At 36.4% G+C, this 15,178-nt stretch overlaps 1 protein-coding gene across 4 annotated transcripts in view; it reads left to right on the forward strand.

The window, feature by feature from the left end:
* Positions 1–15,178, forward strand: part of EFR3A (EFR3 homolog A) — a 77,550-nt gene that overhangs the window by 50,612 nt on the left and 11,760 nt on the right. For all 4 annotated transcript variants that reach the window (XM_053985948.1, XM_053985929.1, XM_053985938.1 and 1 more), the window contains 8 exons: positions 1,020–1,134; positions 2,957–3,008; positions 6,420–6,592; positions 7,039–7,114; positions 9,652–9,813; positions 11,019–11,150; positions 11,632–11,699; positions 12,928–13,055. In XM_053985948.1, coding sequence (XP_053841923.1) covers positions 1,020–1,134; positions 2,957–3,008; positions 6,420–6,592; positions 7,039–7,114; positions 9,652–9,813; positions 11,019–11,150; positions 11,632–11,699; positions 12,928–13,055 — 906 coding nt within the window. The remainder of the gene's footprint in view (positions 1–1,019; positions 1,135–2,956; positions 3,009–6,419; positions 6,593–7,038; positions 7,115–9,651; positions 9,814–11,018; positions 11,151–11,631; positions 11,700–12,927; positions 13,056–15,178) is intronic.

A 15,178-nucleotide genomic window follows, 5' to 3' on the forward strand; every position in this document is an offset into this window, starting at 1 on the left:
TGGTGATGCTGTGCTTGGTGCACCAGAGGGCACAGTTGGCTCTTTTGGCTGCCAGGACACATTTGATTCACATTGGACTTGCCATTAACCCAGACTGCCCCGATCTCTTTCCATGGGGAATGTTGGGAATAACAGTGTTATCTCAGTTCCCTGGGTGTGCTGCCACAGCTGTGCCACTGCTGTGGCTGTGCTGCTGTAAGAGCAGGGCCCATCCTGCAGCTGGCACTGGGATGGCAGCTGTTTCCCACTGGAACTCTGTCTGGGCAGCTGCTTCAGTTGTGGTGTGCACAGAGCTGGGAGAGGACAGGGTCTTCTGTGAGTGGAAACCATTCCTCCCTGGAATGGAGGAGGAGCTGGCGGAGCTGCAGTGCCCTTCCTGCCAACTGACGCTAGCACGCCCTAAGAGATACTTTTAAGGCAGGGGAGGTGTGTGTGTGTGTGTGCCTGACATTTCTCCTGGCCCTGCCCAGGTTCCCTCAGCCATTGTGGCTCTTTCTGATGCCGTGAGGTTCCCCTGGTCCAGGAACCCTCCCTGTACCCCATGCTGGAGTACTCCTCTTCCCTTGGTGCTGACACAGAAGCCGCTCACCTCATCACTCCCCAAGAACAGCAATAGTCATAAAATACTTGTATATCTCTGGGATTTCTGTCTCTTCACTTGTAATATTTATTGGAGACTTAACAGACAAAAGTAACAATGCTGTGTGCCATGATAAACACTTCCAACTTTTCACTAGGTACAAGTTAATAGACCCCAGATATTTTAATTTTTAAATTTATATTTAGAGGAGGATAAAATTAGAAGGTTTTAGTATTCAAAGATGAAAGTATAATGAAAAAAACTCACTAAAATGATTCAGCAGAAATAAATATGAGATTGTGCCCTAAAACATATAATATGTTTATTCCTCATCTATTTTGACCTGTTAATATATTCCTTGTATTTTAAAGGCTTTTCTTATAAAGAGAAGGGCCCTATATCTCTTTTTCTTCTGTGATTTCGTTCTGTTTTTATTTAGGATTTTTTGGAAGCAATCTTCCAGATTACCAGAGATCAGAGATTATGATGTTCATTATGAGCAAAGTACCTGTTTTGGGAACAATGTCACAATCGCTGGATCCCAGTAACCTTGGGTTTGTATATTCTACATCTTTAAATTTCAAATTAAAAATCTAGATTTTTACAATCCTGATAAATTAAGAAATGAAAAACATTAAGAAAAGTGAAATGCAAATTCTCACTCCTTAGAGGCTGTATTAAATACTATGCAGAACCAAGACAAGCTCAGTGTCAACAATATGACATCAACCTACAGATATTTTACCAATAAAAATTACCTGATTGGAAGACAGTTTGTTTTTTCACTAAAACACTCTTTCTCTCTGCATTTGTACAACTTTTTCTGAAATTATGTACCTTATGGTTGTTAATTCCATAACTTTTTATATGTAGGTTTTGAGAATGAGAGGAATTAAATTATAAATACATTTTTTCAAATAGCTGCATAATTTACAAACTATTTTTAAGGTTTGTTTTTTTTTTAATTCTGTACAAGTTGACTTCAGATTAAGAAATAACTGCAGAAATTCCAGTGAATTTTGAATTTTCCCTATGTATTTAGAAATAGAATAAAGCTATAAGTGGGCAGACTTAATAAACCCATAATTTAAAAGTCACCCTACATTGAATACTTTTCCCTGTAACATGAATAATTTTGTTTAAAAGACTGCATTTCCTCAGTATGGAGAAGTCACTGAAAAGGCTGCAGCTGTTCTTTCCAGATGTGCATAGACACTTTGCACCACATAAGTGATCCCCTTATAGATTAAGTAGGAAGTCATTGTCATTTCCAGCATCTTACAGCTTTTCATACAGTATCCCTGCAGCATGGGATGCTATGCCATGGAAGATACAGGTCTGTGCCAGGCAGTTGTCACTCATTATGGAGTTATTTCAAGAACAAATCCATATGAAATTCTCTACTTGGATAAACAATTGGGGGTAGTGGTTGTTTTTTTATAACTGTATAATTTTCCATTTATGAGATTCTGTGTAAACATGTGCCTGAACAGTGTGTTAGTAAGATGTGCATTTGTCACTCTGAGCAAAGAAGGCTTTCTGGTTGCTGATAAAGTCTGGCATTACTTAGAATTTTGGTTTCAGCTACCCAAGACATTTGAATGATGCAGCCAGGATTGTAGCTCATAACGGTAGAAGTTACCACTGTTACATAGCAGCCAACTTTTGTGAAGAGAGTTGATCTTCCTTTACACTATTTAATGGAGAAAATGGCTTGTACTTTTTTTACTTTCCTGAAAGAATCTCTGTGAATGGAGCAATTTATTCCAAGTTCACTTTTATCTCCTAAGACCTTGCAAGAAGAGTGACTATATACCTTTAGCTATTTGGCTGCTTTTAGTACCTGCAGGAGGGAAATGAAAACGGATGAAGAACAGGTCAAGCAGTGTTTCATGTACCTTCCTGTGATATGAAAGCTGAGGAGTCTTACAGTTTTTCTTACTGATTTTTCTGATAACTTTTTTCCAGTCTCAAAGTTTTGGGTCTGGCTTAAAGAAGAAATGTCCACTTTTAATACAGAAGAAATTTTCAGTGCTGATGCTTGTGAAAATAACAAGCTATCAAGCTCATAGTGGTCAAACATTTTAGAGATTTCTGAGTGAAACATAAAGATTTATACCTGCTTCACATATACAATTTAACTTTTTCTTCAACTGAATGTGCTCCATTTTTTTAAGCCTTCCTGTAAATGTGTCTTTCAAAAACATTTAATTATTGCAACTCAGTTGGAGATACTTTCCTTTATCTATGATCATCCAGCATTCCTTCCAAGACTGCTGTATTCATTTGTCAAAAATGAGAATAATTTCTAGAGTAGAATAATATTTCAAATATATACAAGAAAACCTAATTTGCAATTTTTTTTTCCAATTGTAGAGATTTGGGAACCAGGAGGATTCAAATCATGTTATTGAGATCTTTACTTATGGTAAGCCTTTTGTGAACAGTATAATATGTTATAAACACACAGTGTTTCACTTTATATATATATTTACATATAAAAGTACAGTCTGGATTATGAAAATAAATATATATTCATATTACATAGACCTGTAATTCTATTGTGTAATATTGTGAAAGCATTTTTCCAACTTCCATTACAAACAGCACAAGAAATACTCCTCCACCTCTTCGAGCACTTCAGCGAATGTCAGTTATAATTGGATCTGCAGATCCAAAAGAACATCCTAGAGGAGGTTGAGTTCTGCCAGCAGTACTGGCAACATCAAAGTGAAATCACTTTTATCTCTGAGCCTGGAAAAGTGGTAATTAGTAGAATGGCCAATATTTTTAAAACCATAGGAATGGATGAACCTCAGACACAGTTATTCTTTCCTTCCTAATGTTTCCCAAATTTCTTGTAAGATGTGATTGAATTTTTTATCACAAATACATTTTTTAGCTGTAAATCTTCAAAGAGTATTTCTGGAAATAGACCCAGCTGGTAAAAATCAGAAAATAGGTAGAATTCTCTTGCCAGTAGAATCCTGGCCTGTTTTGTTGCAGAAGCTGAAAACAGTTTAGTGATGACTCAAATAGGGGAATGATTTCGCAAACTAAAGCAGAAGAATGTCCTCCTGGAAAATGAGTTTTTGTCCCTGCTTTGATATGAAACTTGTGTATGGTGTTAGTGAAATAGGTTAAACCATTCTTGGCTTGTCCAAGTCTGAAATCTTAGATTCTGGTTTGCAATAAAACTGGGCATTCAGAGTTGCAATTTAAGGATGGAAAACTGCTTAGGAAGGACCTCAGGTAGTCATTTTACACATTGTCTTCATTAAACATAGATTCAGGTATGTCTAACTGTTTCTGACACTGTTCATCTCACCAGTGTTAAAATTCCATTAAAATAGGTAAGAATTGTTCTAATGATTTAGGTGCTACATAGCCTCTAAGTATGCTTTAAGGGAGTCAGAGTGTACATGTGGAATGGATTTAACATTTTGGTTTGCATCTCTTTTATAGTATGAAAGTAAGATCCCATCATGGCACAAAGGTGTGAAAGTCATTGTTTCATGATTGATAAATAATGTGGAAAAAATCCACCATTGTACCTCATGTATTCTTTACAAAAGAATAATATTTCATAACATAATTAGTCTGTTGTCATGCATACACAGGCAGACAAGTTAATGCTGTATAGGCAGTTGAAATCTGGCACTTCATTAAAAGTGTGCGCTTAGATTTGGAGCCCTGCTGCGTGTAATGTCAGTCATTTTTCATTTTTCAGAATGATTGATTATGACCTTCTTGTCCCCTGGTGCTCCTGTCAGCCATGTACCTGTGAACCCTTCAGATAAGCTGTGGCCACCGTGCTCGCTCAGTGTCGTGGTTTAACCCAGAGGCACCAGGGACCACCCAGTCACTCACACACTCTGCCCCAGGGGGATGGGGAGAGAACCAGGACAGTGCCAGTGAGAAAAGTGGGTTGAGATGAAGACAGTTCATTAATTAAAAAAAGGAAGCCAAGAAAAACAAAACCAAGAAACAAAAGAAGGAAGTAATAATAAAATAAAACAAAACCTCCACCTAAAAAAAAAGCCAACTGCTCATCACAAGCCAACTGATAGCCAGCCAGTCCCTGAGCAGTGGCAACCCTCACAAACTGCCTCCTGTTCTGCTGCTGAACATGACACATTTTAATACAGGATATCCTTCTGGAGGTATGTCTTGGTTTGGAAAGGCAGGTATCTGCTAAGGACGGCAGAAGCCTCCCCTGAAATGGAAAAAAAAAATAAATGTAGACCCCCTCCCTCCAAATCGTTATAAATTTGAAATTGAGGGGGGCTCTCTGGCAAAAATATTCGTACTTTATTAGGGAAGAAAATAAAAAGTTAAAATAAACAATGCAGTGAACCAAAGCAACACTGATAGAGTCAGAATACAACCTGACACCCTGTTGATCAGGGTGTTGGCAGCAGTCCAGTTGGGAATTATTGCTGTAGTCCTCCTGGAGTGCCAGGTGTGGTTCTGTTGGAGCAGTGATCCTGTAGAAAAGGGTGTAGTCTGCCTGCAGTGGAAGGGGCAGCTGTTCCTCTTGGAAATCCAATCCAGAAAAAGCTGTGCTGGTGTTCCAGAAACTCAAGATTATATCCAGGTAGAAATGCTTGGCTCCTCCCTCTGGGCAGAGCATCTCAATGGGATGCTGCAACTTTCATCAGTCATGCAGTGACATTAAATAGGCCATTAACAGCAGATGTCTCCCCTGAGAGAGGATTGGTTTGTGGCATAGATAAAGAAAACTGCCCCAATTCAGAGAAGATAACTGCCACACCTCTAACAGATGGCAATTTGAATGCATCTTGCCTTGCAATCTAGGACTAGGTGTGTAAGGCCTGCTCAGCAGTAGCCAAATCATCTCTGTATTACCAGCACTGCTTTGGTCACAAATCCAGAACACAGTAGCACATGTGCTACTGTCAAGAAAATTACCTATCCCAGCCAAAACCAGTAAAACATAGTTCACATGTAAAAACTGTAAGGGTATGGAATATATATAAAGAAGATACAATTATTGTGTAAGTCTTGGATGAAAATACAATTGCATTTATTATAATTAAATTTGGAATAATTTTGCTCCCCTCATCTTCAACAGGTTATATATACATTGTAATATATTCTGAGATTGTAATATTCTGGTAACCTCAAATTTAAGGGATGGTAAATTTTAAATATTTCTGACTACTGTAGATGTTCAGCTAATTAAAATTTGAATTATTAGTTAGGTAGAAGTTTATTTTTCTTTGTGTACCAGCAGAGTTTGCTTTAATTAAAAGTAACTGAATGAGACAAGTCAGAGGTAGTATTAATTTTTAAAATAACACTATGGCACCAGATTTCTAAGAAAGTGATATTTGCTTACTTCATGTTTTGCAATAAAGTAGTATCCATAAATCTTTAAGGTGTACATATAGGCCTTTATTTCTCATTTTTATTTCACATGAGCTTACTCTACCATGTGTGAACAACTCATAACCTGAAATGGATAAATCTCTATTGTAATTATCGACTGGAATTCCTATCATCTTCAGTTTATGCCTTGCAACTTTCCATAGGCCATATAAAAAAACCAAATCATAAATCATACCTTTATTTTTTGGTTTTGTGTTTGTAAAGAAAGAAACCTGAAAAATCCTTTTAACATGAGGGATTTAATTTGAAAATGTGTGCTAACGTCCTTCCAAATTGATCCAGAAGTCAGGAATTTTCAAAATTAATACAATACTTCAATTTGAATCTATCTTGCGGGTGCCAAAGCAAGCTCACTGAAAAGTGACAGCTGCAATTAATTCTTACAATGCAGTAATGACACATGAATTTTATTTCCAACAATGAACAGGTGACTTCAGGATACAAAGCCACAACAATAAGTAATGCACTTCCTGCCCCCTTTCTGGACCCATTGCTGTCTCCTTCACTCATGGAAGACTCTGAGCTGAGGCAGCTGGTCCTGGAAATCCTGCACAACCTCATTGATCGGCATGACAACAGAGCCAAGCTCAGAGGGATAAGGTAGAGCTCTTTACTTATTGTCTACTTGAAATTCCAGTTCATTACCTGAAGGACAAGTACTGTTGATTTTTAAATGTTTTTGCTAATATGAATTATTAATGTACTGTTTTGGTAAATGCACAATGGTCAGTGTCATTTATTCATGGCAAGCATTTTACAGGTAAGCCTCAGAGCACAGTACCTTAAATAACTATTACAAACATCATAGTTTAGCCGTGTAGAAGACAGAATTTTATTTTTATTTTATGTAGATTAAAAAAATACATGACTATCATAATTCTCTTTCTGGTTCTTCCTCTTCAACTGAAATTTGAATATCCTTGTTAAGCATGGATATAATTAAAATGGGAATTGGGTCAAGATCTGTTTGAATAGTTCCTGTTTTCCACATTCTCTTCATTTCCAACGTTTGTTTTTTTTCTGAAACACATTTCTTTCATTTGTAGAATAATACCAGATGTTTCTGATCTAAAGATAAAACGAGACAAGATTTCGAGGCAAGACGTGAGCTTCATGAAAAAGGTAATAGAATGAAACATCACTTTTCTATCTAGAAATAAGTAACTGAACCAGTGGTTTTGCTTTTCTTCTACAGCTGTCTTGTCTGCAACAAGTCACAAAGATCAGTTTCAAATTATTGTAATCAAGTTACAGTGATTTCAGTGTTGTGGTTCTCTAGATACTTGGAAGATGATTCCATGCAATAAAATTTTAATTTATGTCTTCAGTTAAAACTTCTATATGCATGAAATTAGAGCAGTATATGTCAAAACCATGATTCTGAAAAGATCTCCCTGTTGTTAGATCCCTGCGCAGCATTTAATTTTTGCTCAGTAGCAGTTTTTCACTAGTTTGGCTTTTATTTTGCTGTATTTTTAGACAATTTTGTATTTAGAAATCTTTTTATAGCTGTGGTACAGAGACGTACATCTTATGTTTTAGGGTAAAGATGTCAAAGAAAGTTAACTTTGCACAAAACAGCTATCTTAAAACATTGTTTTCACAAAACTTTGTACTAGCTGACTTCTCAGTATATTTGGTTCTAAAGAAAAACAGGGGTTTTTTTAAATGGTACTTCAGTGGAGTGAAATTGCTTACAGTAGACACCTTGAGTTTTATGTGGGAAAGATGCATAAAGCCATTACTGTGCTCTGTCATTCCTGACTGTGGTTTATCTGTGTAGGCATGTAAAAAAAACCCAGAAATTACTGAAGTAGGCCAAAATACTGCATATGTAATAATATGCAAACTAGAGTTGTACAGCATTCAAGTGACTTTGCAAGATAAAGGTTTTTGCTATAAGTTAGTCCAGTTAATATTTTCTAGTATATGTTCAACTGGAATAATACAAATATAAAAAAATACTCCAACATTGGCAATTATTAGTAATGTGTCTTTTAAAAGTTACTTAAATTTTAATTCATTAATTTAATATCTGTGATTTAAAGCAGTTTGGATAAGATGTATTTTGCTAGATGAAATTTGTAGCTGTCAGACTAAATATTTGAATTGTTAATATTGGTCTGAAAAGAAGAGGAAAAGAGGTTCTTCACAGATCAAGAAAAGATCATACAGGCTTCTAAAAAATATATTAACCCTGGGAAATGAAGTCAGTCAATGATTATCTGTGTGATACTGTTACTCACCTGGTGTAGATGTGCATGTTAGCAGCTCTTCCCAGATGCTCTGCATAATTAAAGAACAGGGATGACGCATCTCCAGAAGTTCATTAATATCTGGACTTCATTTAGGCTTGTTTGATGTTACATGGGGATCCTGAGGCAATTTTGTGACACACCCAGGTGGAATGGAACCAAATATAGGCACAAAAGTCTCCATCTCAGACCAGTTGCTCAGTTTATATCTATCGTTTCTTTGAAGGGAAATATTTACCTTCTTGCATTTTCCACACTTCTAGAAAGATACATATTGATAAAATCCACATAATCATTTATTTTCCTATTTGAGTGCAATTCTTTGTCAGTGGGATAAAAAATTTCATTACTTTTATTTTTCCAAATATACTGGGTCTTTAAACAGCTAACCTTTATTTTGCAGTAGCTTCTGTGCTTTTTGCTGATAGCTGTGTTTCCCTCTTTTCTAAATACAGTGTGTCTTTGAACAACTCTTTGATTTTAGAAGTAATGAAAAGACCAACAATGTCATCATTTTTTCTTAAGTAAATATGTCCTGTTTGAAAAAGAGAGGTTGAAAATCACTTTTCTTCCTCCTCCTAGTGCAGAATTAATACATATAGAGTTAGTCTTTAGATCTTGAATATTACTTGTGTCAGCTGTTACAGACTTGTACCCCCCCCTACAGAGGAGGAATGCTGGGGAAAATGGGGAAAATGTTTTGCATTTTTCTTTTGTGTTGAGGTAATAGTTTCTTTACAGAGATTTGGTTAGGCACGGTGTTATGAGAAGAAAGTCACTTTTGAAGTGGAGAGTCTTAAATTAAATGACCTGTGGTCTTCACTAGAGCTGCAGACTCCCTACACACATCAGTAAATGAGCCCTGCTCACCTTCTGAAACACATTCTATGAGAATTTTTCTTGGTTTGCTGTTTGAGGGGGGTTATTTAATGAACAAATCTGATGTCTTCACAAGGATAACACCTGGAGCTCATCAGTTACTCAAATGTTCTTGAAAAATATTTCAAGATTACTTTTTAGTTTCTCCTTTTTATAAATGGGCAAGGTTTCTTTCTAATATTTTAACAGGAAATGAATGCCAACATCTGATACTGTGCAGTAGTCATGCAATTCTCTGTATCATCTTCTCTATCTGTACATTTGTGCATAAAATAGAACAGTACAGTGCTTATAAAGAAGCTGTTACTAGAAACTTGAGGTCTACTTGATTAATCATGTACTTGTTTTTCTATGTATGTGTACACCATGTATTTTATCCTTTTTTGGTTTTTCAATTCTCAATCTAACATCAAAGTTGGCCCTTTTTGGAGTAGAAAGTTGGACCAGAAGACCTTCAAATATATCCTTTCTAACCTAAATTATTCTATTCTTGAATACCCATTTCCCCTTTTATGTCTTTTATAGCATGGTCAGCAGTTGTACAGACACATCTACTTAGGCTGCAAAGAAGAAGACAATGTCCAGAAAAACTTTGAACTCCTATTTACATCTCTAGCTCTTACCACAATAGAACTCGCCAATGAAGAAGTGGTTATTGACCTCATCCGATTAGCTATTGCCTTGCAGGTATGGGTTTGTGTTGGGTTCATTGTCTGACAATTCAAATGTGTAATTGGAGATGTGAAGAACTGGGGGGTTTTGTATATTGATCTTCAAATTGGATATCTCATAATTCGATCTGAACTTGATTGATCACTAAGGAAGTGCACTTTGAATGTACCACTTAATAATGGAGAAACTTCATCTAACCGGTTTTGTAACAAACTTCCACAGCATGTGCTGTTCAGGAAAAACAGCAGATGTGGAAACTTGTTGAAACATTTATTAGAATCACTGATACTCATTAGCAGATTGGCAAGGTGTTCTCTCAGCCTATGATCTTGTGTTCTGTATAAAATGCCTGTCTGTACCCAGGATGAAAACTTCTGTATAATTGATTGTTTTGGAATAGTTACTAAACCAGGCTATTTCATCTTACCTTAGAGTAAAATTCTGTCAATGTCTTAGGCTTTATTCTTTAACATTTCCTTAATAGGTTCAAATATTAATTCATACTTGCATACAGTCCTCAGGAAAACTGGATAACCTACTAAGTTTATCTGTGTTGAAATCAAAAATAAAGTACTACTAAAATGTACCCTGGAAATTTGATGAAATCGTGTCCTCTATTCTCAGTTTATTCTGTCATTAACCTTATTCCCAAATGTGTAGCTATATTATAAAACATCTGAAATGCAGTGTGTATCCTTAATTTTAAAATATGTCATTGAACCAAATCCTTACTTGGTGGGAATGACATTAGGAGTTCTACTAGAGCAAAAATAATGCAATGTGAATAAACATAGAAGTGCTAATATGCATTATCTAATTTCCTCTATTGTGCTGTATCTGTGATTCGTACTGGTGATCTTTATTATCAAAATGCTGTTTCTAATTTTCCTGAAAAAATGTTATGATCAGTAGGTGGTAAGGACAAGAGACTGCCAGTCATTAACCTGTATTTGCTGTCTGAGAAACAGAATTTTGAGTTGAGTAAATTTATTTTAATTCATAATGGTTGAATCTTTTAAGCTCTCTAACTTCAGATCAATCTATTCCTACTTCAGGAATGAGCTTAAGAATTAGAATTTTAAGATGAGATATATCAAATGTTAAGTAATAGCAGATAAACATCATATGTCAGGTAGTGTTACCAATGATAATTTTGATTTCCATATATTCAAGACAGCCTGCTAACTTTGGAAAACATAATGCTACCCCTTATATTTCAGGACATTGCCATCATCAATGAGGATAATCTGCCAATGTTTAATCGTTGTGGAGTCATGGCATTGGCTGCAGCATATCTAAACTTCCTGAGTCAGATGATTGCAGTTCCTGCCTTCTGTCAGCATGTCAGCAAGGTAAGACATGGTTAAATAATTCAGGTCATTTAGAACAATACACAGTCTACTGTAAAATCAGTGAATAATTTGTGTCAGGTGCTTGCTTGTTCTGTTAATCTCCCCTGTTTGTGTCCACTGACATTGTTCTTGATCTTAAGTCTCTCATGGCATTACTTGCTGACTCTTAAGATTATAAACAAAATAATCTTCTCTCAAGATACAGCATTTTATTTTGCTTATGGTACTATATATAAAGGGCCAAATCTCCATCTAGTATAAGACTTTACAGCCCCACTGTCTTTGGTAAAACAGTATTGACATGCACAAGACCATGAGAACCAGATTTTTAGTCTAAAGTGTGAGAGCCACGGTGTCTTCCCCTGGTTAAAAGAAATCCCGAATGTTTAATTGGTGGTGAGATTGATGTTAGTGAAGGTTAGGTGTTGAAGGAAACAACTATGGAATTACTCCATTTGACATGGGTTGTTTTTTTTTTCAGGTCATTGAAACCAGAAGTGTGGAGGCAGCTTATTTTCTACCAGAAACAATTTTCAAAGACAAATGCAAGTAAGTAGATAAAAAATGGGAATTGGTGGTCAGTGAAGTCCCTATGTTGCTGTTAAAAATCATACATAATTGAGAAATATTCCATATGTGAAAAAAATCAGAGGTTTTATGGTGTTCTGGACTGGCAGAAGAGTCCAAAGCATTAAAAACATGTACACTTACAGGGAAAAAAGTGGGCTTCAGACTTTTTTATTGTAGTCAGAGTTATTTATGCACAACAGGATGCTCAGTGTGCGAACACTGAGCAAAATAAACAGCAAAATAAATTTTCACTAAATCACAGAATGGATGAAGCTGGAGGAGATCTCGAGGTTATCTGGTCAAAGCCCCCTGCTTAAGCAGGGTCACCTAGAGCAGACTGTGCAGGACCACATCCAGATGCTCTGGAATATCTCCAGGCATGGAGACTCCACAACCTCTCTGAGTAACCTGCGCCAGTGCTTGGTCACCTTCACCTTCGCACAGAAAAGTGTTTCCTGATGTTCTGACAGAACCTTCTGTGTGTCAGTTTGTGCCAGTTGCCTCTGGTTCTGTCACACAGAGCAGTACTGAGAGCTGCTTAGTTCTGAGGCCTTTCTTCCCTCCCTCCCTTAAGGGAGCTATACACTCTGATGAGATCCACCTTATCCTCTCCATGCTGAACTGACCCAGCTCTCTCAGTCTTCACTGGAGAGATGCTCCAACCCCGTAATCTACCTTAGTGACCCTGTGGAGCCCTGTGGTGGGCTCCCTCCATGTCCTGCTAGCCCAGCTCCTGACTCAGCACTCCAGGTGTGGCCTTGTCAAAGCTGAATAAAGGGCAAAGATCTCCTCCCTCAACCTCCTGATATGCTCCTCCTGATGCAGCCCAGGACACCCTCAGTCTTTTTTGCCACAGGGGCATGCTGCTGGCAAATGACAAATATTACAATTAATTAATTACTATTAATATTACTGTTGCTGTGCAGATTTTTTTATTTAACAGAAATCATATTCTCTCAAGATGCAGCAGAACAGGTGAAGAACATATTTCAGATAAGCAAGAAGTGTTAAAGTAATCTAAAATACTGCAGCGGTTTTCAGTACTAATTTTAGTTGTGTATTCATTCCTAAAAAACTGACCAAGCTTTATTTCCATCAAATCATTACCATTGACCCTTCATTGTTGCTCGCAGACATTAGAAAAGTATTTTATTTAACCAACAAATATCTATTGGTAGACTATAACTTCAGATATATGTTTTGACAGTCTTCCAAAATCGTTAGAGAAGGATCAAACAGATCTATTTTTCCTGACCAACAAGATTGCAGAATCATTAGGAGGCAGTGGATACAATGTGGAAAGACTGTCAGTTCCATATGTGCCCCAGGTAACAGGTAAGTGGTGATTAGTAGCAACACAACTTAGTACCAGTTATTAAGAATGTTTTCCTAATGTGTTGTGTGCCAATGGAATGTAGTGTGACTGCTTGGCAACAAAACCTAATCAGATCATTTTGTCTTCTCAAGGTGTTTTTTTTTTCTCATTAGCTACTGTACTATTGTGAGGAAGTTTCAAAGACTTTTTTTTCTTAAAGAATGGAAGTGAGGCAGAAAGTCCTAGAACACATTTTGACTCTTTTTAATGAAGTCTTTGCTTCAAAAGAATACCTGTACTAACTTGATTTAGAAATGAGGAAAGAATATACAAGTCAACTTACTTTATCCTTTTCATGTAAACATTGCATGAAAGATACTCCATCCATTTGCTATATGGTCTTGTGCTGATTTATTTCTCTTAGTTAAATTGTCAATGAGCAGATGTTAATTTAAGCAAGAATGAGATACTTTCCTCCATCAGATGTCTATGCAAGTTCAGTGTCAGGTACAGTGGAAATAAAGTGTTGCCTGAGGAAGGTTTGTGGGAGTTGGTGCTGCACAGGCTGAGTGAATAATGTGAGAAGGATTAGCTAGTATGTAAAATTTGTGTGGTTTTTGCTTTTAATATATTTTCAATAGCCAATTGAGCAAGTTACTGAAAAAAAATTGATTGAAGAATTTGTTCTTAACCATGTGTATTTTGTGGCTGTATATAATTGGTTGCTATTGTAATAGACTAGGGGATACCCCAACCCAAAGCATGGCCTTTTTAAAGTACCTAGCAGTAAAATGTGATTTCTGTGTTCTCTGGCTCACACATAGAAAGAACAAAAGTACATACACACAATGAATGCCAGATGTGTTCTCTGGCAGTCTGATTCAGAAAAATTGCTGCCTGCTCTTGAATCTCTCTTTTGAATAGTTATTGTGAGAGGAATCGAGTTCTCCAGACAGCAGGTGTAGTTTTATCCCAAATGCAAGCAGGTACATTAGTGATACGTTCCAGTACAGCCACAGTGTCTGTTTTCTGTTGCTGGTTGTCTTCTAAAAAGGATAATGTTCCTATGTTTATTTCTTCTGGCACCTAAAAAACCAGTTAACATTATATTTTAGTATTGGCAGAAGAGGTGGGCAGGAAATGTTACAGACTTTAAGTGAATGAGAATGGAGTGAGGAAGACAACCTGGTTTGAAATTTATGTTAAGCCGCTTCTAGAATCTCAGATATATTTGTACCCACATGACCTCAGTAAGATTTTCTTGTATGCTTTGCTAAAAATGCGTTCCCACACAGGAAGAGACGCAAGTTCTGACATCAACATTAATTGAGTTTAGCTGAAAGTGTGTGATTAACTGCCTCTGCAGGTGATGAGAAATTGCCATATTTAATCCTTAGTAAATGTGAATCAGATTGGTTCGGGAATTTTGTAATTTTTTATAAAGAGCAGCAACCAAAACTTGATTCTTGACTGTTGCCATAGCCAATTAAGTTAATTAATCTCTGATCCTGTGGAATATTGAGCTTCCCAAGCTTTTCATTTAACTGAATCTGGACCAAGTGAATATTTTGGAATTCCTAAGTTTTTCTTTTTTTACTGCAGTGGAATGTTACATTTCTGATATTAAGATTATAATGCTAGAATGTAGTGTTTCAAAAAAGATCATTAATCTTAATTAAGAAACAATCCCTTTTTTTGTATATTCCTGTGAAACCTAGGGTTGAACCCAAAAAGCCAGTAAATATTTCATCCTAATTATTTCTGCTATTTCCAAATATCAGTGTTACGGTGCTTAACAATGACTTATAGAACATAATTTTGTCATCTTGTCTTTGTTTCATGTCTTGATACTTCTTAACAACTAGAAGGACATTTGTATTTACAAATTTTTATACATTTCTCTTTCTTACTTGAGGGAGGGAGAAAACTAATAATTTAAAGAACTTTCAGTCATTTTTTGTCTACATATATATATATATATTTAATTCAACTCTATTCCCATCAGGCAAAAAACCTCATAAATGCAAACACAAGTCTAAAGGTAAAAATAAGCTGTAGGTCAGCCTGCTCTCCTGCCCTGTGGTGTGTCCCTATAGGATGTGCAGTCAAAAAATGCTTTTAGAAGGCCTAAAGATCTTTAGGC

Source organism: Vidua macroura, chromosome 1, assembly GCF_024509145.1.
Source record: "Vidua macroura isolate BioBank_ID:100142 chromosome 1, ASM2450914v1, whole genome shotgun sequence".
In the NCBI taxonomy this organism is placed as follows: Eukaryota; Metazoa; Chordata; class Aves; order Passeriformes; family Viduidae; genus Vidua; species Vidua macroura.